This window comes from Oncorhynchus tshawytscha, linkage group LG13 (assembly GCF_018296145.1).
Source record: "Oncorhynchus tshawytscha isolate Ot180627B linkage group LG13, Otsh_v2.0, whole genome shotgun sequence".
NCBI classification, from domain to species: domain Eukaryota; kingdom Metazoa; phylum Chordata; class Actinopteri; order Salmoniformes; family Salmonidae; genus Oncorhynchus; species Oncorhynchus tshawytscha.
The window spans coordinates 58,547,465-58,570,044 of NC_056441.1; the positions used below are offsets into that span (position 1 = coordinate 58,547,465).

A 22,580-nucleotide genomic window follows, 5' to 3' on the forward strand; every position below is an offset into this window, starting at 1 on the left:
CACAGCACATCCTGTTACACAGGATCTGATTATGCCCGTACATGTGTGTGTGTTTGTGTGTGTGTGTGTGTTGTACTCTGTTATCTGTATGTCTTGTGCAGTGCACAAGCAGCATGGTAATCTGGCTGAGTGTGATGTCTCAGTTCCAGAGGGTGTTGCAGCTGGTGTCTCAGAAGGCATGGAGGATCGGAGATCTCTTCAACGCTGTCATCCAGTTCTGTAAGCTCCACCAGGAAGAGCAGGACGGAGGCAGCTCTCTGTCCAGCCTGTTTGACTGGCTACTGGAGACCCACTAGGCTCTGCCAACACCCCCCATCTACACAAACACACACACACCAGCTAATGTCTCCAACTGTGTACGCCCAATGCATCAAACCCAACCATCAAGCGTAGTGTTTCTCAGCACACGTGTGAATCATGAAAAACCCCTAGCCTGGTAGCCAGATTTGTTTGTGCTTTAGCCAATTCCTCTTTAATTTATTGTGATGTAAGCCATGACAAGGCATGCTAGAAGTGATGGCTAAAGCATCAACAGGTCTGGCTACTAGGATAGAAACCCTTTCCTGGTCCCAGAATAGTTTGTGCTATCTGGCCAACTCTTATGGTCAATGGACGAGGAGTAGAAGATTTGGCTGATGCACAAACAGGTCGGACATCCAGGCTAAAAACTCCATCACACCTGTGATATTACACACCCTCTTATAGGACTGGCTATGGGACTGAGGACTTTCATTAGGCTGCAGTGAGCAGACATGTCTCCCTTTAATAAGATAAGCATGTTTCTCATTTTCTGATGTACGGTCCCTAGTTAGACGAACCCAAGGAAAACCCAGCATCAGTTTGGGATGTAGGCCTTATTTATTTAGTGCAAACAAATCAGCCATCTGAGATTTCTTGCCTGCAGAATTTGTATTCCTTTCGTTGTTATATATCCTATACATTACGTTTTCACAATCTGATGTGTTAATTTATAAATTATGTATTTATTACACATAAACACAAACAAGGCACCAATAAAACCCTGTACCCCATTCCCCTCAACCCAACAAACTCAAAAAGACACCAGATGATGTTTTAATGTACAGTAGCTATCTTGATGAGACTGTCAGGCAGCAACCATCGTTCCAGTTAGGCTTTGCTGAGATCAACATAGGTGAGCAGTACTACGCTTGACAGTTGCCCAGAGCCTGTATTCAGAAAGCATCTCAGGGCAGGAGTGCTGATCTAGGATGAGACCCCCCCATCCTGGTAATCATATTTATTATGATCTAAAATTCAAAACTGATCCTATATCAGCCCTCCTAATCTGAGATGCTTTGTGAATACGGACCCAGATGATAGTTGTCGTTTACATTGGCCAACATTGTCTACTTCTATTGTGACTTTGTTACTGCTTAAGTTATCTGTCATTCTTCATGTTATCTATCATTCTTAAGTAAGTTATCTGTAGTTCTTCATGTTCTTTGAGAATTGTTTATTTTGGATAGCTGTACATATTGTAGATTCTTGAACTGCTTCACCTTGGGGTAGAAAGACTGCTCTCTATCATTTCATTTTTACTACTTTCAGAAAGACAAAGAAGGTTTAATGTCTAATTTGTACGTGAATCTGGTTTGTCAGGTTTTATCTGCGTAGTGGTACTCTAGTGTTAAATCGTCGGCATTATAAAGCACACAATTCAACTCTGTTGCTGTAGAAATTGAATGTATCTTCATCTTTTGAGATCAATAAATTAATGTAATATGTGAGCATGAATAGTTTTTATTGAGGAAAAGATGGGTACAGAAAACATTCTTCCGTTCAGCCCATTCTCCAATTAACACACAAACAAACACTGATTATCAACACTGAACATGACAGAGGACCAAAGTGACCAGTCCAGGTCAAATCCTAACTGGTGAATGCAGGCTGAAAAGCTCTATAGGCCCTGCTCAAAAGTAGTGCACTTAATAGGGATTGGGTGCCATTTGGGACGCACACACTGCGCTAAACTGTCTGTCTACAGTGCTACATAGTAAAATGACCAAAGCTATCCGGTCTACTGAATCTTACTCCACAGAAACTAGGAGGTCACATAGATTGGGTCAGTGATAACTTCCGGGGAAGGGCATCTTCAGACAAGGCCCTGTTGGAGTCATCTTCTTGTTGGGGGATGGACATCAGTAGTCAGACTGGAGTCACCTGTCCAGATGGCCTTCCCTTCCTCACACAATCTACTGACCGTAGGACGGGTCAGCGACAGGTGTTGTCCTTGCTGCCTGCAGCAGGGAGAAAACAGGGACAGGTGGTTGAAAAGGAGACAGAAGCTCACCTCATCCAGCTGTGGTCTGTTCATTTGAACTTTGATAAAGTGCTTGTGAGGGGATAAAATATAAAGCTTGTTTGGCTGTGAAGAGCTTGCAATGGCGTCTTTGCATTTGAACTAGGTATGATTATGTAGAGGGCAGGGTTAGGCTCAATTCCATTTCAGGCAAATTTTGCTAACTCAATGCTGATTTGAAATGGAACTGACCCCAGCACTGACAGAGGGTGCATATTACCTGTGATGGTGTCACCCTCGTAGTTGAAGGCGGAGGAGAAGATCTCGTCCGTGTGTCCCTCCGGGACCTGAAGATAAACGCCAGACTGGACATCCCACAGGCGAGCCATCATGTCAGCGCTGGCCGACAGAACTCTACTGGCTTGAATAGATCTGCAAGGGAGGAGACGAGGAGATTGAAATTGACAGCACATCAGCACTCTATTCTTAAAAGGTTATTAACTGTACATGGAGCAGGTATTTCCTATGGAGGAATGATTCTAATGGAACAGATACACAGACTTCAGAGAGATCGACAAGCACACACAGTGAGGTGAAGAAATGAACATGGGGCTGGGATGGTTAAATGATGCTGGCTCTGCATTGTCATGAAAGTAAAGTGTGTGCGAGAGAGAGATGAGGGGGAGCAAAGAGGAGGAGCATGGAGGAGAGAACGAGAGCACAGAGGTGTACAATTTTGAGAAAAGAGGACACGAGGGAAGAGAGTGGTGAAAAGAGAGAGGAAAAAGAGAAGAGAAAGAAAGGTGAGGCAGAAGAAGATGGAGTAACTGAATGGTCATGAGTAGAGCCACACGGATTCTGTTGAGATAATTACATTCCATATCAATTACTCTTTTACATTTTTTCCTGCATATTTAATCAACAAAACAAATCATTTATTTAGCAGTATTTGGTTCTATGAAATTCATTCTACAGATATTATTTTTAATTTAATGGCCCAGTGCAGAAAAAATGCATATATATTTTCACACTATGACGTTTGAATAATACCGTGAAATTGTTCAAATTATGATAATGGCCTTTTAGTATAAGAGCTGTTTGAAAAAGACCGCCTGAAATTTCAGCCTGTTTTGGTGCAATGGAGTTTTGGCCTGCCTGGTGACATCACCAGGTGGTTAATTAGTTAATAGACCAATAAGATAGTTCCAAACCTCTGCAAAAAAACAGCTCGTTTTTTATTTGTTTTCCCCACTCAAATTATTGCTTGAGAAATTGCTCCTTGTTAACAATTGTTGACCATTTTAATTGAAAACAATCACCATAAGGTACTTAATTGTTACCCAGAAATGATTTAATATTGAGATAAAAACGATTGCATTGGACCTTTAAGAAAAATCTGGTCCCTCCCTCGTAATGAGAGGAAGAAAGAAACAACAAAGAGTGGGGGAGAGGGAGATGGAGGGACGACAGTGGAAATTAGAATGGAATTAAAACAGCGACCGACAGAGAGAAATAGTGGGAGAGAGTGATGAAAAAAGAGATTGACAGAGCGGTTAGAAGGCGGAGGGAGGGGAGAGAGGTGTCCTGTTAGGGGGAGATGAGTGTCATAATCCTGTGAAATCATTCTCCTTCCAGCCTATTACCGAGGCTGGGCCCTGATGGCTTTCAGTAAACAGACACAAGACAGGCAGCCCAATGAGGCAGCTAGGGGGGAATTGCAACCTGAGTTTAGAGCGCCTAAATTGAACATAATACACTTTTTATGCACTTTTCTCTCTAAGCGTATTCTGACCTTGAATTTAAGCATGAGAATAACATGTTCTTCACCCCTTATTCATTAGGGCTGGAGATCAAATAAAACAAATTTGGCGGAGGTGTCTACAGATGCGCCGTATTCTGACCTTGACTCCCTCATAATTCCACCACCTTTACGCGCAATGAAATGATGAATAAGGTCGTTCTTTAAGATATATTTTACTTTATGATCGTTGGCGTCAAATGTTAAACCAGTCATATGGCAGCAAACTAAAGCATTTTGAAATAATGGCAGGTAGCCTAGTGGTTAAGAGTGTTGGGTCTGTAACCAAACATTTGCTGGTTCAATTCCTCAACATGACAAGGTGAAAAATCTGTTGATGTGTCCTTCAGCAAGGCACTATCACTAATTATTCTTGTAAGTCACTAAATGTACTGTATATTAACTTTTCCACAGTGAAGTTTATGAAATGCTGGCCTTGTAATTTGGGATGACATTTGGAGACCATATGATTTCCAGAATGTTCTAATTATATGCCTAGATGTTTCTCTGTATTTTTTACCATTTGTTTCATGTTAAATATGAGTCACTATCGGTAGCCACCATCAGTTATACCCACATACACTGACTTTAGTGTTACTTTCCTTACATTTTGCATTTCTTTCGTCTGTCACGTTTGTATGGTTGTTCCTGAGCATCGCTAACAATAGTGGATTACGGTATATTAGGCCAAACGGATTACAAATTGTGCAATAATTTGGGACATTTGAATAATTACTTGAATAATTATGGAACGCAGACCGTATGTAGCAGTTTAAACCTGGAGCCTGCTTCACAATGACTGGACTGATGAATAAGGATTATTAGGGTAGATCTAAAGATTTACAGATTATTATTCAGGATGAATCAAACAAGCATTTTTTATTCACCAACATATTACGTGCATAAAGGCTCTCCAAAGCTGTTTTTGTATTATTCATAAATACTTTCCTAACACTTAGTATACAAGTATTAATATAATGTAATATACACTGCTCAAAAAAATAAAGGGAACACTTATACAACACAATGTAACTCCAAGTCAATCACACTTCTGTGAAATCAAACTGTCCACTTAGGAAGCAACACTGATTGACAATACATTTCACATGCTGTTGTGCAAATGGAATAGACAACAGGTGGAAATTATAGGCAATTAGCAAGACACCCCCAATAAAGAAGTGGTTCTGCAGGTGGGGACCACAGACCACTTCTCAGTTCCTATGCTTCCTGGCTGATGTTTTGGTCACTTTTGAAAGCTGGCGGTGCGTTCACTCTAGTGGTAGCATGAGACGGAGTCTACAACCCACACAAGTGGCTCAGGTAGTGCAGCTCATCCAGGATGGAACATCAATGCGAGCTGTGGCAAGAAGGTTTGCTGTGTCTGTCAGTGTAGTGTCCAGAGCATGGAGGCGCTACCAGGAGACAGGCCAGTACATCAGGAGACGTGGAGGAGGCCAACAACCCAGCAGCAGGACCGCTACCTCCGCCTTTGTGCAAGGAGGAGCAGGAGGAGCACTGCCAGAGCCATGCAAAATGACCTCCAGCAGGCTACAAATGTGCATGTGTCTGCTCAAACGGTCAGAAACAGACTCCATGAGGGTGGTATGAGGGCCCGACGTCCGCAGGTGGGGGTTGTGCTTACAGCCCAAAACCGTGTAGGACGTTTGGCATTTGCCAGAGAACACCAAGATTTGCAAATTCGCCACTGGTGCCCTGTGCTCTTCACAGATGAAAGCAGGTTCGCACTGAGCACATGTGACAGACGTGACAGAGTCTGGAGACGCCGTGGAGAACGTTCTGCTGCCTGCAACATCCTCCAGCATGACCGGTTTGGCAGTGGGTCAGTCATGGTGTGGGGTGGCATTTCTTTGGGGGCCCGCACAGCCCTCCATGTGCTCGCCAGAGGTAGCCTGACTGCCATTAGGTACCGAGATGAGATCCTCAGACCCCTTGTGAGACCATATGCTGGTGTGGTTGGCCCTGGGTTCCTCCTAATGCAAGACAATGCTAGGCCTCATGTGGCTGGAGTGTGTCAGCAGTTTCTGCAAGAGGAAGGCATTGATGCTATGGACTGGCCCGCCCGTTCCCCAGACCTGAATCCAATTGAGCATATCTGGGACATCATGTCTCGCTCCATCCACCAACGCCACGTTGCACCACAGACTGTCCAGGAGTTGGCGGATGATTTAGTCCAGGTCTCGGAGGAGATCCCTCAGGAGACCACCCACCACCTCATCAGGAGCATGCCCAGGTGTTGTAGGGAGGTCATACAGGCACGTGGAGGCCACACACACTACTGAGCCTCATTTTGACTTTTTTTAAGGACTTTACATCAAAGTTGGATCAGTCTGTAGTGTGGTTTTCCAATTTAATTTTGAGTGTGACTCCAAATCCAGACCTCCATGGGTTGATACATTTGATTTCCATTGATAATTTTTGTGTGATTTTGTTGTCAGCACATTCAACTATGTAAATAAAAAAGTATTTAATAAGAATATTTCATTCATTCAGATCTAGAATGTGTTATTTTAGTGTTCCCTTTATTTTTTTGAGCAGTGTACAAGTATTTTTAAATCTACCAACTGGTGCTGAAAAGGAGATTAATATGAGTGTGTTTACAAGGCTTTCTTTCATCGTTCCCTAATATTCTGAACCTTCCCTCCATATGTTCTAGTGACTGTCAAGAAAATTGTAGTTAAAGGTACAAAGGGATGGATTTAGAGGAATGTCCTGAACATTCTATTGAATGAAAACACAAGGAAAATGGTTGGCCAGCAAGTGGGAGGGTTTTCAGCAGTTTAATAAATGTTAACCACGCCTGCAAAGTCCATTACACATCTGCATAAGGTAAGTCTGAATACCAACTATTGAGAAATGTGTAGGAAAGGTGTGTGCAGGAAAGGTGTGTGCAGGAAAGGTGTGTGTAGGAAAGGTGTGTGTAGGAAAGGTGTGTGTAGGAAAGGCATACATTTCCTACGTCTAAATCAGACACACAGTGGCTGTGGCTCCGAGGGACAAACACGTACACATACACACATAACATGCAGTCACGTGCGCACACACACACACACTAACAAATATGCACACATACACACACAAACGTACACTGGCAGAACTGTCAAATGGCAGATGGCCTGATAAAATCACACACACATTCAGGTTACAGCTGGGTCACCTACAACACAGGCCCAGGTCAAATGTGGTTCTATACAGCCGTGTCTAACGCAATTACACAGTGAGCAGGGGCAGACTGTGCCATGGTGATTGGTTAATAAAACAACCAAGGTGTGACATTAAAGCGCTCAAGGTATGACTCTATAGGAAACTGAGACAAGAGCAAATGAAAAGTGCCAATCAAATGAGACCACCAGGGGAAGGGGGAATCACAGGTAGACCAGGAATCAGCCTGTATATAGAGCAGGTCAGATGGGCCCGGATGTTTCTGGAAACTCTGGCCTGAGGGACACACACCTTCAGGGTCACGTCTCTCTATGTCATCGTCGAGATATGGTTGACCTAGAAACTGACACGAGAATCAGTAACAGGAGGTAGAAACATCCCCCCCGGCAATCGGACCACCGTCCTCATCCCTCCTGTCCAGTCCTGTACCCTTGTGAGTCTGACGGATGCTCCGAGGCAGACAAAGAGACAGAGCGAGAGAGAGAGGGGGGCCATTTTGGATCCCATTTGAACCATTACCTGTCTCAGCGACTCACCTTGTATCTCTCCCTCGTGGCCCTCCAGTCTGGCAGCGCTGGACACTCTCGCTGTGCCTAAGTGTCAGGGGAAATATTGATTTCTCAAAACATCCGGTGGTATTGCTTGAGCGAAGATGAAGTTTAACCTTAAAATAAAATGAATTCAATTGAGCTGGCCTGGTTAGTCATACACCATAGTTGCTGGAACTGTGCTGGAAAGGACAATGTGAAAAATACATTTTCAAGCCACCACAGTACAATCTGGGTTGGCATGACAGTGTGGAATGGGGGTGTCTGGGTAACAGTAATGATATAATTGTTCAGTGCCTGGGACATTGTTCGATCCAGGAACTTTGTATTGACATTCATGGAAACAGCAGAGGTAGAGGTACCCCATAATTAAATAGAACACCACTAGTATGATATACTGTGTACTGTATCTCTGTGGTCCTACCGTCAGCCGAGGCAGTGGCTATGAGTTGACCGGTGTAGTGAAAACACACATCCAGCACCTCGTCTTCATGGCCTGCTAGTGTGGCCATTCACTTCCCACACGCTGCCTCCCACACCTGGGGAAGCAGAGACACACGCACACATTCCGGTACACAAACACATACTGTAAGGACACAAACACACACGTGCACACACATAAGCACACACACACACGCGCACATACGCATTCACAAATACAGACACACACAGACACACGCACAAACACTCACAATGGCAAAATGTCAAATGTTAATGCATCTATTTTTAAAAACCTTTAACAAAAACAACCAGCTTGGTTAGCGCTCTAACAAAACAATGGTTGTGTTTTCCCTCTTCACAATCTCCTCTTCAAAGAATGCAGCCATGTGAATAATTCACACGACTACCCGGAAAACATGACTCATCTTGGAATAATGAAAGGATTTCAATTTCCTTTTAAAAAGATGCAGAGCTTAAGTGATAGGAGACTCTACTAGAGAAAGAGAGAGAAAGAGAGAGAGGATGTGAGCTCACCCTACTGCTTTTGTCCATGGAGCCGGTGATGAGAAGGGAGCAGTCCCAGTCAAACTGAACACTGCTTATCTCCCCTCTGTGACCTATCAGTGTGTGGACACGCCTGGTAGAATGAGAGTAGGGCGGTAATGGTGGTTAGACAATGACAGAAACACATGGATGGACACGCAAACACACACACACACACACACACACACACACACACACACACACACACACACACACACACACACACACACACACACACACACACACACACACACACACACACACACACACAAACACTTCACACTGCCCTTTCCCACCTGGACAAAAGGAACAACTATGTGAGAATGCTGTTCATTGACTACAGCTCAGCGTTCAACGCCATAGCGCCCACAAAGCTCATCACTAAGCTAAGGACCCTGAGACTAAACACTTCCCTCTGCAACTGGATCCTGGACTTCCTGATGGGCCGCCCCAGGTGGTAACGGTAGGCAACAACACATCTGCCTCCCTCAGGGGAGCGTGCTTAGTCCCCTCCTATACTCCCTGTTCACCTACGACTGCGTGCCCAAGCATGACTCCAAAACCATTATTACATTTGCTGATGACACAGCAGTGGTAGGCCTGATCACTGACAATGATTAGACAGCCTATAGGGAGGAGGTCAGAGACCTGGCAGTGTGGTGCCAGGATAACAACCTCTCTCTCATTTGTGAGCAAGACAAAGGAGATGATTGTGGACTACATTAACATCGACGGGACTGAAGTGAAGCGAGTCGAGAGTTTCAAGTTCCTTGGTGTCCACATCACCAACAAACTATCATGGTCCAAACACACCAAGACAGTTGTGAAGAGGGCATGACAACAACTATTCCCCCTCAGGAGACTGAAAAGATTTGGCATGGATCCCCAGATCCTCAAAAAGTTCTACAGCTGCACCATCGAGAGCATCCTGTCCGATTGCATTACCGCCTGGTATGGCAACTGCTCAGCACCTGACTGTAAGGTGCTACAGGGTAGTGCGTATGGCCCAGTACATCACTGGGGCCAAGCTTCCTGACATCCAGGACCTATATACTAGACGGTGTCAGAGGTGGACTCCAGTCACCCAAATCATAGACTGTTCTCTCTGCCTCTGCACGGCAAGCGGTACTGGAGCGGCAAGTCAAAAAGGCACCTTAACAGCTTCTAACCACAAGCCATAAGACTGCTGAGCAACTAAACGAATCAAATGGTCACCCAGACTATTTACATAACCCCAACATGTGTTTACACTCCCTACTATTCACTGTTTATCATCTGTGCATGTACCACCGCACATTGAGTCGGTACTGGTACCCCCTGTATATAGCCTCGTTATTGTTATGTAAATGTCCTGCATTACCTTGTGATTGATTCGATTTTTTAAAACTTTTGTTTATTTAGTAAATATTTTATTAACTCTATTTCTTAAAACTGGATTGTTGGGGGATCACGTGACCCTTGGACGAGATGGCCGCATGAACTAAGAGCTCCGCACAAGTAGTTTCCAATTCCTAATCTTACCTCCACTCCAAGTTCAAACTCATTTAGCTTTAGTAAGAAAAAGTCATGGCGGCTACAAAAGGCGACACTACAGGTGACATTTTTACCCGGACTCGAGTATTAGCGACGGAAAAAGCCTCCAAGAAGAAGCTAGCTTCAGAAAAAACTAGCGCCATTAGCCAGGAGCAAGAGAACCCGCTCCCCCACGAGGCACAACGAATGCCAACCTCGCACTCTGTCGAAGACATCCTTTCTGAGTTGAGATCCCAACGTACAGAACTAAACACTAAATTAGATGCCATTAACTCTCAGCTCAGTGCGATAGGGTGCAAGGTGACAATCCTGGAAAACGCTTTGCCTGACATCAACAACAAGATAACCATAAACACGGGGCGCCTGGACGAGGCAGAGGGGCGAATCCTATCCATGGAAAACTTATTGACAGATGCCATGGAAACAATAGCATATGCTAAAAAGAAAATCGAGCATCTGGAAGAGAAAACAGAGGACCTGGAAAACAGGGGGCGAAGGAATAATTGTGTTCTATTCAATCTGGGCGAAAAAGAAGAGGGAAACATGCCACTGATCCGCTACCTGCAAGACAAACTTCCCGAGTCGCTCCACTTGTCCACCGACAGGCCCATAGAACTCGAGAGAGCTCACCGAGCACTGAGGCCCCCACCAGCAGCCAGACAACCACCGCGCCCAATCACCATACGTTTCTTGAGATTCACCGACAAGGAACGAGTCCTACAGGCGGCGAAAAACAACACCATCACAGTGGGAAACGCCAAACTCGCTTTACACCAGGACCTGTCAGCTGGAATACGCCGAGAATTTGACGAAGTGAAGAAATACTCCATTGACCGAGGCATCTTCAGGGGATTCAAATACCCAATCGAGCTCAGGATTCTTCACCAAGGAGTCTTGCGACACTTCAAAACTCCCGAAGAGGCAAAACGTTTTTTGAAAGACAATCCTGGCCAATGGGAAACAGACCAATGACTAAATGCGATTAATGCCATTACTAAAGGAGGTAAGACGACATATAGCCGATATCCAGAGACCCACTCCCTAAATGTCATTATAGCCGTCCAATTTATATTTATTTTCCTTTAACTGAGAGGGATGGGCTGTATAGCCTAACCTAGGCCTACTAATGTTTCAGCCTACTTTTATTTCCCTGCCTACTAATGTTTCAGCCCACACATTTATTTCCCTGTTTTTTTTTTTTTTTTGCTATTATTACTTGGGGTTCCCTATGTCCCTTGGGGGAGGTATATGTAGGCTGGGCTATTGATTTTATTTTTCTCCCCTCTTTTACTGTGGTCTGGACGAGGGCAACTGTGTTATTTACTCAATGCGGGGTGGAGAGGATGAGGCATTTCTTTGGTGGGGAGAGGGAGACGTTGTGCGTTGCTAACTGTTCCCGGTTTTTGTTTTATTCGGAACACAGAATTGAGACTGAGCGGGGGGTAATAGATCCAACGGGATGTGTCGAGTTGTTTGGGAACTCGGCTGGGGTGTTCAGAGATTGTTATTTTATGTACACCATTTATTTTCCTTTTATGTGAACACAGCTGTAATTACTATCCACTTTTACCCAGCGATGACTTGCACTAAAGTTCGATTACTGCTCGATGACGATGACTAGTACCTTAAATCTATTGACATGGAACTGCCATGGTCTAGGGCATGCAATAAAACGAAAAAAGATACTATGTGCTCTAAAAAAGGAAAAAGCAGACATCGCTCTATTACAAGAGACACACCACTGTGATGCTGAACATGCCAAACTCTGCAGAGCTTGGGTGGGACAGGTGTATTGCTCATCTTTCAAATCAAACAGTAGAGGCACAGCCATACTTATCCATAAAAATGTTCCATTCATAATTGACAAAAACATATCTGATCCGGAGGGGAGATTTATTTTGATAACTGGGTCACTATATGGTCAACCAATTACTATATTAAACATATACGCCCCTAACACAGATACTCCTGCCTTCATGTCAAAAATTATAACCCTGTTCAATGAGCAATGTGTCTCCTTTGGCGTGGTGGCTGGAGATTTTAATTGTACCCTTAACCCAACCCTAGACAAATCATCTCAAGTCCCCACCACAAATCCTAGATCTGCAAAGATGTTGAACTCTCTTACTAAAGAGATGGGACTGATAGATATCTGGAGAGAGACTAATAGCTCATCTATGGACTATACATACTACTCTAATGTCCATAACACCTACTCCCGTATAGATTACATTTTTATCCCAAAGAGTTTCATAAATTCAGCCACATGTACAATCGGATCCATAGCACTTTCAGATCACGCCTTTGTCCACTTCCGCTTTGACCTCTGCAAAAACATCCGAGGTCAAAGAGCTGGAAATTCAACACCTCCATGCTATCAAACGAAGCGTTCCATACATTGGTAACTACATGGATAGACAACTACACACAAGACAATAAAGATTCTCCTGTTTCTCCAGCCACAATGTGGGACGCTGCTAAAGCCACACTAAGAGGTCATCTAATTGCATATGCTTCCTCTAAGACAAAAGCAATGGAAGCACACAGGCTAGACCTTGAGAGGGAGCTGGAATGCTGTGAAAAAATACATAAACAATCCCCAGACAGCACCTCCTGGAGTCAACTTAAAGCAGCCAAAGCCAAACTGAATTTGGACTACACTCGGGAGATAAAAAAAAGTTTTCTTTACTAAACAGAAATACCATGAGTATAGCAATAGGCCCAGTAGATTGCTTGCTTACCAATTAAAAAAGGAGCAGTCAGAGCGTACAATCATGGCTATCCGAACAGCAGAGGACGAGGTCACATATGACCCAAAAAAGATCCATTTAACTTTTCATGATTTTTACTGCAAACTATATACCTCTGAGAGAAAACACACGGAGGCAGAACTCCACTCTTTCCTAGAGGGAATCTCGCTACCTAAACTATCAGAGACCGACCAAGAAGATCTAATTTCCCCCTTCACTCCTGAGGAGATTCTGGAGGCAATTACCTCTATGCCATCTAATAAGTCCCCAGGCCCAGATGGATTCCCCAGAGAGTTCTACAAAGCTTTTTGGCCCCAGCTCAGCCCTATCTTCATGCCAATGCTGGAGGATTTTTGCAAAAACGGAGTTCTCCCAGACTCAATGCACACAGCTCGCATTACAGTGTTGCTAAAAAAGGACAAGGACCCCTATCCTGCTCGTCCTTCCGGCCCATAAGCTTGTTGGATTTCGACTATAAAATAATTACCAAATTGCTCGCCAAAAGACTAAACACTCTTCTTCCCAAAATAATAAAAGCGGACCAAACTGGATTTATTAGAGACAGATACTCTTCTGATAACATTCGCCGTCTTTTTGATATTATTGATCAAGTAAACGCACAGAAGACCCCTGTCCTGCTGGCTTCACTGGATGCTGAGAAGGCGTTTGACAGGATGGAGTGGAGCTTTCTGTTTTCAGTCTTAGAAAAGTTCAATATGGGCCCAAATTTTATTAAATGGATCAAATCACTATACTCTCATCCAAATGCCATGGTGACTACTAATGGACTGAACTCTGACAGATTCCCTCTGGAACGGGGCACAAGACAAGGGTGCTCGCTGTCCCCGCTGCTCTACTTGTTGGGGGCGGAGCCTCTGGCAGAGCTGATAAGGAGCAATTCAAGTATTATGGGTGTTTCTGCAGGCGGCCTGCAGCACAAGATTTCGCTTTACGCGGATGATGTCTTGCTCTACATATCCAACCCTGAGAAATCCCTCCCTCTCATTTTAGACACAATTGCTCAGTATGGCAAGTTTTCAGGTTATAAGATCAATTTTAACAAATCCACTGTCTGCCCTCTCAATATTACACTCACCAGCTCTATGAAGACACTTTGTCCTTTCCAATGGAAAACACAGGGGTTTCAATACCTCGGGATCTTCATAACACCAGATCTGAATAGCCTTTTTAAGGAAAATTATCTTCCACTCCTGGATCGAATCAAGAACGATCTCCAAACCTGGATCTCCCTCCCAATTAGCTTAGTAGGAAGAATTAATGTAATCCGTATGAACGTCCTCCCTAGACTGAACTACTTATTTCAGATGCTCCCATGCTATCTCCCAGTTTCCTTCTTCAAAACAACTAACCAAAGCATCACCAAATTTATATGGGGCAATAAAAAACCTAGGATCAAGTTTTCCACTCTATCGAAACCTGAATCTAAGGGTGGTCTTGCCCTTCCCTCCCTTCAATTGTACTACTGGTCTGCCCAAATCCGCAACATGCTAACATGGATCACAAACAGACAAGAGTCAACGTGGATTCAGATAGAAGCCCAATCCTGTGGTTCATTGCCCTTAAGCTCAATTATATTCATTAATAGCTTTAGTGAGGTGGGCAACATAGCGAAAACCTTTGGTGGAGGGACTGTAAGAAATACCTGGGCATTTCCTCACAAATATGTTCTCACTCGCCTATAGTAGGCAACCCAGACTTGCCAAAAGCCCTGAGGGGTGCCAACTTTAATCTTTGGCATACTCTAGGAATCAGGACCTTTTCAGACCTATTTCATCAGAAAATCACTACACTGAAATCCTTTCAAGAGCTCTGCAGTGAATTCAATGTGCCAAGATCCCATTTTTAAAAAAATATCTTCAAATTAGACATGTAATTTAATTTCCTCATTTACCTCCAAGAGGAGGTTTAGAACTCAGTTGAATGAAGTTGAAACCCTTCTTGTCACAGCACAATCCATTAAAGGCAAAATATCTTACATCTATAGACTCCTTTCTGAGAAAGGAAGCTCCTCCTTTACTCCTTTGAAAATAATCTGGGAAAAGGACCTTGGTCTGACTATCAGTGATGAGTTATGGGCGGAGGTTTGCGACAGGGTATACTGCTCCTCTACCAGTGTAAAAATGAAAGAATCTAATTACACATTTTTGTACAAATTTTATTATACTCCTTTGAGACTCCATAGAATGAAAACAGATATGTCTCCTAACTGTAAAAGATGTACCTCTGAAAGTGGAACCTATATGCATGTATTTTGGAGCTGTAGAGAGATTGCCAGATTCTGGCAATCTGTACATACTGCTGCACAGAAAATACTAGAGGTACAGTTTGATATGACCCCGTGTATCTATCTTCTTAATGCCCAGCAGGACTTTGTTCTTGATCCTGACAGAGAAAATTTGCTTATGACTATTACATACTTTGCTAAGAAATGTATTCTTCTTTTGTGGGCCTCTAATACCCCTCCTACATTTAAAATGTGGATTGACCAGATTGTTGACTTTCTTCCTCTTGAAAAGCTCACTTATGACCTCCACAAGAGACAGCCCAAGTTTGATAGACTCTGGTCTCCACTATTCAACTATATTTCAAACTGGACAGAGTGAACGGGGTGACAAGGGAAATGCGCAGATACATGTTGTGTAAGGTACTGTAAAACCTAAAAATGAATTATTGGCCCGTCGTCTCAGCGAATGCTTGAAATAGCTGATAAGAACCTTGATAGTGTTACGTTTTTTTTGTGTGTTTTTATTTTATTTTAGCTTTTGAGTATGTGTGCGTATGTGTGTGTGTGTGTGTATATATGTATGTATATGTGTGTATGTATGTACGTATGTATGTATGTATATATATATGCACCAAGGAAAATAAATAGATTAAGAAAAATAAATGCTTTTATTTGACTTTATCATTCATTTTAATTGTATTATTATTTTTTGACTTTTTCTTTTTTTAAAGCCTGTCACATCTGTGAATGTGGAATGTGTTTTGTTGGTTGATTGAAAAACAAGAAAACTTAATAAAACTTTAAATTGAAAAAAAAACTGGATTGTTGGTTAAGGTCTTGTAAGTAAGCATTTGTATTCGGCGCATGTGACAAATACAATTTGATTTGATTTGATTGTAAGACACACATGGATGGACAAGCAAACACACACATACACACAAACGCATGAGTGGACACGCAAACACACACACACATGGATGGACACGTGAACACACACACACATGGATGGACACGCAAAACACACACACATGGATGGAAACGTAAACACACACACACACATGGATGGAAACGTAAACACACACACACATGGATGGACACGCAAACACACACACACATGGATGGAAACGTAAACACACACACACATGGATGGACACGCAAACACACACACATGGATGGAAACGTAAACACACACACACATGGATGGAAACGTGAACACACACACACACATGGATAGACACGCAAACACACACACACATGGATGGACACGTGAACACACACACACATGGATAGACACGCAAACACACACACATGGATAGACACGCAAACACACACACACATGGATAGACACGCAAACACACACACACATGGATAGACACGCAAACACACACACACATGGATAGACACGCAAACACACACACACACACATGGATAGACACGTGAACACACACACACATGGATGGACACGTGAACACTCACACACATGGATAGACACGTGAACACACACACACACACATGGATAGACACGTGAACACACACACACATGGATGGACACGTGAACACTCACACACATGGATGGAACACACACACACACAAGCACATGAATGGACACGCAAACACACACACACATGGATGGAAACGTGAACACACACACATGGATGGACACTTGAACACACACACAAGCACATGGATAGACACACAAACACACACACACACACACATGGACGGACAAGCAAACACACACACACACACACAAAAGCACATGGATGGACACGCAAACACAAACACAAACACATGGATGGACACGCAAACACACACACACATCGATGGACGTGCAAAAACACACACACACACTTGGGCACTCACCTCCCAGATGGAACATCCCACAGAGAAACAGTGTGGTCAAAGGAGCCAGTGACTAGCTGGTCACCCAGTGTGTTAAACGACAAGGAGATGATATCTGCTGAGTGGCCCTGAGAGAGGAAGGAGAGAAAAGGGGGGGAGGGAGAGAGAAAGAGAGAGAGAGGGAACAAACAAAAAACATGAAAGAGAGAAGAGAATTTGATTCGTTACACTTGCAGAGTTCACAAAAGAACAGTCAAATAAACGAGGTATTCTTTCTCCTTTGAAAAAGCTAAATTGCACAATTTCATCCAATTCAGTTCGAGGAACACATTTTCCTTTTTGTGCTTGAGTCACCATATTCACCAGCATGACTAATGTAGGAATAATTGAAGTAGGAGATGTAGAGAGGAGGCATAGAGAGGAGCACACAGAATCCCCTCTCTGGGACACATAGCCACACAGTTTGCCCACGTGCAGCAGGAAGCTGCATGACCTGTAGTTGAGTATGTAGATAGATGGATTACCTAATGAATGCATTACAGTCACAGCTTCAGAGAGACAGAGAGACAGAGAGAGACAGACAGAGAGAGAGAGAGAGAGAGAGAGAGAGAGAGAGAGAGAGAGAGAGACAGACAGACAGACAGACAGACAGACAGACAGACAGACAGACAGACAGACAGACAGACAGACAGACAGACAGACAGACAGACAGACAGACAGACAGACAGACAGACAGACAGACAGACAGACAGACAGACAGACAGACAGACAGAGAGAGAGAGAGAGAGAGAGACAGAGAGAGAGAGAGAGAGAGAGAGACCATTTCTGTCAGTGTAGCCTCCTCTCCAGTCTGGATGTCCCATAACTTGTCTATAGTGTCCATGCTACCCATGGCCACCAAGGTTGGTTAAACGCCAAACATACCTGGTCGGCACCGAAAACTGTGTTAGCTGCCATTCACATAGAAAATCAGATTGAAAGACAAGTCCAATCTCTCAGAAAGTCCGTCCTACTATTTCCACAGTGTGTCCTCGGAAGGTGTGGAAACATTTGCCCATCTCGGCTCTCCACATCCTGCAGGTCTTATCAAAGGACCCAGTGGAAATCTTGGCCCTGGATTAAAGAGGAGAAATGAAGGTAAGATTTGAGATAGGAAAAATACTTTCTTTTGACCACCAACAACTCTTTCCCAACGGAGGAACATAGGATAGGGAGAAGGCTCTCTGGGACCTAAGAGTCCTAGATCAGTTTAGCCTTTTATATCATAATGAATCAGATTATATGGACAGGGGGGACCTGATCCTAGATCAGCACTTCCACTCTGAGACGCTTTATGAACACAGGTCCTGGTGTTTTTACACCTGGGGTAGATTAACAGGAAGGTGGTTACCCCTAGGGGTTGTTGAAGGCAATGGCGTATACCACGTACCTGTGGCCCTCCAGTTTGTGCAGTCCCTCGCCTGACGCCGTGTCCCATATTTTACATGTCCTGTCACAGCTCCCAGTTATAAAACTTCAGTCACACAGTACGTGTGACTGCAGCGCCTGCAAGGGAGAAGGGAGGAGGACATTTCTTTTTACTCTGAGGCGGTTTACTTGACTGCATTAATCCAATTTACATCTATACATTTGACCGTGTAATACCCATACATAATACGTCTGGCTTTGATGTGCTGAGGAAGAGTCCTGAATTCTACAATTCCCACCCCCTGCTGCCATCTAGGGTTCAAATGAGGAATTACAGGATGGCTGTACTGTTTACAGAATGCACTGGCAGTGTGGTCATACCAGTTAATGGCTGTCTATCGCTGCATCCCAATTCTTTGCCGTTTTCAGACCGGGCTAAAGCCATCACCAAATCTATTGGGATGTTTATCACTGCAGACATGAGGCCATACTCTGTAGTGGAAAAGAAAGGGTTTAAAAATATGGTGAAAGTGCTTGAGCCACGCTATGAAATCCCCTGGCGCACCCACTTCCGTATGAAGATCGTGACTGATCTTTATGAACAGGAAAATCTCTGTTGCCCTCACCACATTTGGGTGGACCTCCAGGGCAACGGAAAGCTACGTGACTGTGACTGCTCACTACACCACAGAGGAGTGGGAGATGTGAAGTCCGGTGCTACAGACACGACCCCTCTATAAGAGTCACACATCTGGCGCAAGTACTGCTAGGAGCAGTAGCAGAGTGGAAGCTAAAGAGGCCTAATAGCAATATCCCAAGCACCACAGATAATGCCAAGAACCAAGTAAATGCAGCATTAGAAGCTGGACTGGGGCCACAGATAGCTTGCTTTGCACATGTGATCAATTTAGCATCTCAAAGGGGAATCTCAGTGAACCAGATGGGAGGATCAGGAAGGTGGTTTTCTTTTCTCCACCGAAGCACAACAGCCACTCAGGTTAAAACCAAGCAAGAAATGCCACAGCTATCAACCCACAAGCTCATGGAACTCTACTTAAGATATGTTGGAGAGCTATTTATTTAACCTTTATTTAACTAGGCAAGTGAGTTAAGAATAAATTCTTATTTTCAATGACAGCCTAGGAACAGTGGGTTAACTGCCTGTTCAGGGGCAGAACAACAACCTTGTCAGCTCCGGGATTTGAACTTGAAACCTTCCGGTTACTAGTCCAACGCTCTAACCACTAGGCTACCCTGCCTAGCTATCTTGAGCAGCAGGCAGCTGTATACTCTGCACTGACAGACAAGACCCTGGAAAAACATTAAGACATCGTCACCTTGTCTGATGATGACGTGCAAGTGGCAGAGGAGGTCCTCCAGGTGCTCAAACCCCTCAAAACGGTTACAACCCTATTGAGCACTGAAGCAGCACCGTCTGTGTCCATGATCCTACCTCTGAAAACAAGAATTCTACAATCCATGGCACCAAGTGAGGAAGACAGGACCATCACTAGAGATGTCAAGGCTGCCATTAGAGAGGACCTGAACCCCAGATACCCCCCTAATGTACAGGACTACCTTCATAAATCTACTGCACAGGTTCAAGTCCCTGTCTCACCTAGACCCTGCCCTACGCAGAAGACATACAGTGATCTCACCACTGATATTGTGGCCACTGAAGAGGTAACAAATAAAAAATAAGAGTGAATTACTTACATAATAAATATTCTGCAGTCTAATCTTAGTCTATGCTATTGCTATTAGAATCATCCATTTTTTATTTGGAACAAAAATAATGGCTTTTATTAAATGTTTTTTCCACAATTATAGTTCTATGAAATATGAAAATAAATAATTAGTTAGTTTAATAGATCAAGTCATTTTTTTCTGCAAGGTCAAACCACAGAGCCGACAAGAGCAGACTCAGAGGCATCTCCTCCACAACATAATTTGGCCATGAAGGAGCATTTCGGGGAGACCTTTGCGAGCAAAGACACAGACAAGACGTTTGCCAACACCATCAAAGAGGAGGCATCCTACAAGACAGCAAGCGACGTTCCACTGGATGGTGATCCCCTGGCATGGTGGAAAAGCAATGAGTGTAAATACCCTCACATTGCCATGATGGCTAGATGCTACCTGGCTGTGCCTGGCACTTCAGATCCAAGTGAGAGGGAGTTCTCCATGGCAGGGGACATAGTGACTGCAAAGAGGTCTACCCTCTCCCCAGACAATGTAGACATCCTCCTCTTTTTTAAATGGAATGGAATTAAATGTATTTTTTATTATTTTATTTCCTCTTTTCTTTCTTTTTTCTTGAGGAGGGTGACAGTGGGATGGTTGAGGGACAGCTATGGGGAACTGTGGGGGGGTCATGTTTTTTTGGGCCTTGTGGGAGATCTGTCGACGTGCCCTTGAGCAGGGCATTGACCCTGGATGCTTCTGTGTATTGCTCTGAATGGGAGTCTGTTGGATGACTGGTGTGGTGTAGTTGTTGAGCGGCTTCACTGCAAGTATATTGTAAGTTTTTGGATATTCATTTTTTTTTAAATACATTTTTAAACAGCCTCCAGGAGGCGTTGGAGAACCTGTCATGAAGCACATGTTCTTGAGTGGAACCGGAGAAGATGAGGATGTCATCTAGGTAGAACATCATTGACCAGAACCTGGAACACAGCAAGGGCGTTGGTAAGGCCAAATGGCATGACCAGATACTCGTAGTGACCACTGGCCGTGTTGAAAGCGGTCTTCCACTCGTCCCCTTCCCGTATCTGCACCAGGTGGTAGGCGTTCCGTAGATCCAGCTTGGAAAACACGATGGCCCCTTGGAACGGCTCGAAGGCCGAGGAGATGAGTGGTAGTGAGTAGCGGATCTTAATCGTTAGTGGTGTGGGGGCTGTGCTTTGGCAAAGTGGGTGGGGTTATATCCTTCCTGTTTGGCCCTGTCCGGGGGTGTCCTCGGATGGGGCCACAGTGTCTCCTGACCCCTCCTGTCTCAGCCTCCAGTATTTATGCTGCAATAGTGTATGTGTCGGGGGGCTAGGGTCAGTTTGTTATATCTGGAGTACTTCTCCTGTCCTATTCGGTGTCCTGTGTGAATCTAAGTGTAAGTTCTCTAATTCTCTCCTTCTCTCTTTCTTTCTCTCTCTCGGAGGACCTGAGCTCTAGGACCATGCCCCAGGACTACCTGACATGATGACTCCTTGCTGTCCCCAGTCCACCTGGCCGTGCTGCTGCTCCAGTTTCAACTGTTCTGCCTTATTATTATTCGACCATGCTGGTCATTTATGAACATTTGAACATCTTGGCCATGTTCTGTTAAAATCTCCACCCGGCACAGCCAGAAGAGGACAGGCCACCCCACATATGCTCTCTCTAATTCTCTCTTTCTTTCTCTCTCTCGGAGGACCTGAGCCCTAGGACCATGCCCCAGGACTACCTGACATGATGACTCCTTGCTGTCCCCAGTCTATCTGACCGTGCTGCTGCTCCAGTTTCAACTGTTCTGCCTTATTATTATACGACCATGCTGGTCATTTATGAACATTTGAACATCTTGGCCATGTTCTGTTATAATCTCCACCCGGCACAGCCAGAAGAGGTCTGGCCACCCCACATAGCCTGGTTCCTCTCTAGGTTTCTTCCTAAGTTTTGGCCTTTCTAGGGAGTTTTTCCTAGCCACCGTGCTTCTACACCTGCATTGCTTGCTGTTTGGGGTTTTAGGCTGGGTTTCTGTACAGCACTTTGAGATATCAGCTGATGTACGAAGGGCTATATAAATACATTTGATTTGATTTGATTTGATTTATGTCATTGAGACCCCGGTAGTCGATCCACGGGCGCAGGTCCACGGGCGCAGGTCTTGTCCTTCTTCTCCACAAAGAAGAACCCTGCGCGGACGGGAGAAGAAGAAGGATGGATGAATCCTGCTGCAAGGGAGTCCCCAATGTAGGTCTCCATCGCCTTGGTCTCTGGTCCCGAAAGAGAGTACAGTCAACCTCGGGGCGGAGTCGTGCTAGGGAGAAGGTCAATC

General features: G+C 44.3%; 1 protein-coding gene and 1 pseudogene across 4 annotated transcripts in view; one reads left to right on the forward strand and one right to left on the reverse strand.

The window, feature by feature from the left end:
• Positions 1–1,748, forward strand: part of LOC112265379 (A-kinase anchor protein SPHKAP) — a 200,623-nt gene extending 198,875 nt beyond the window's left edge. For all 4 annotated transcript variants that reach the window (XM_042296033.1, XM_042296036.1, XM_042296035.1 and 1 more), the window contains one exon: positions 144–1,748. In XM_042296033.1, the coding sequence (XP_042151967.1) occupies positions 144–296 (153 nt within the window). In that variant the 3' untranslated portion in view covers positions 297–1,748. The remainder of the gene's footprint in view (positions 1–143) is intronic.
• LOC112266098 lies at positions 1,734–20,745 on the reverse strand (annotated as a pseudogene).
• Between the last annotated feature and the right edge of the window lie 1,835 nt (positions 20,746–22,580).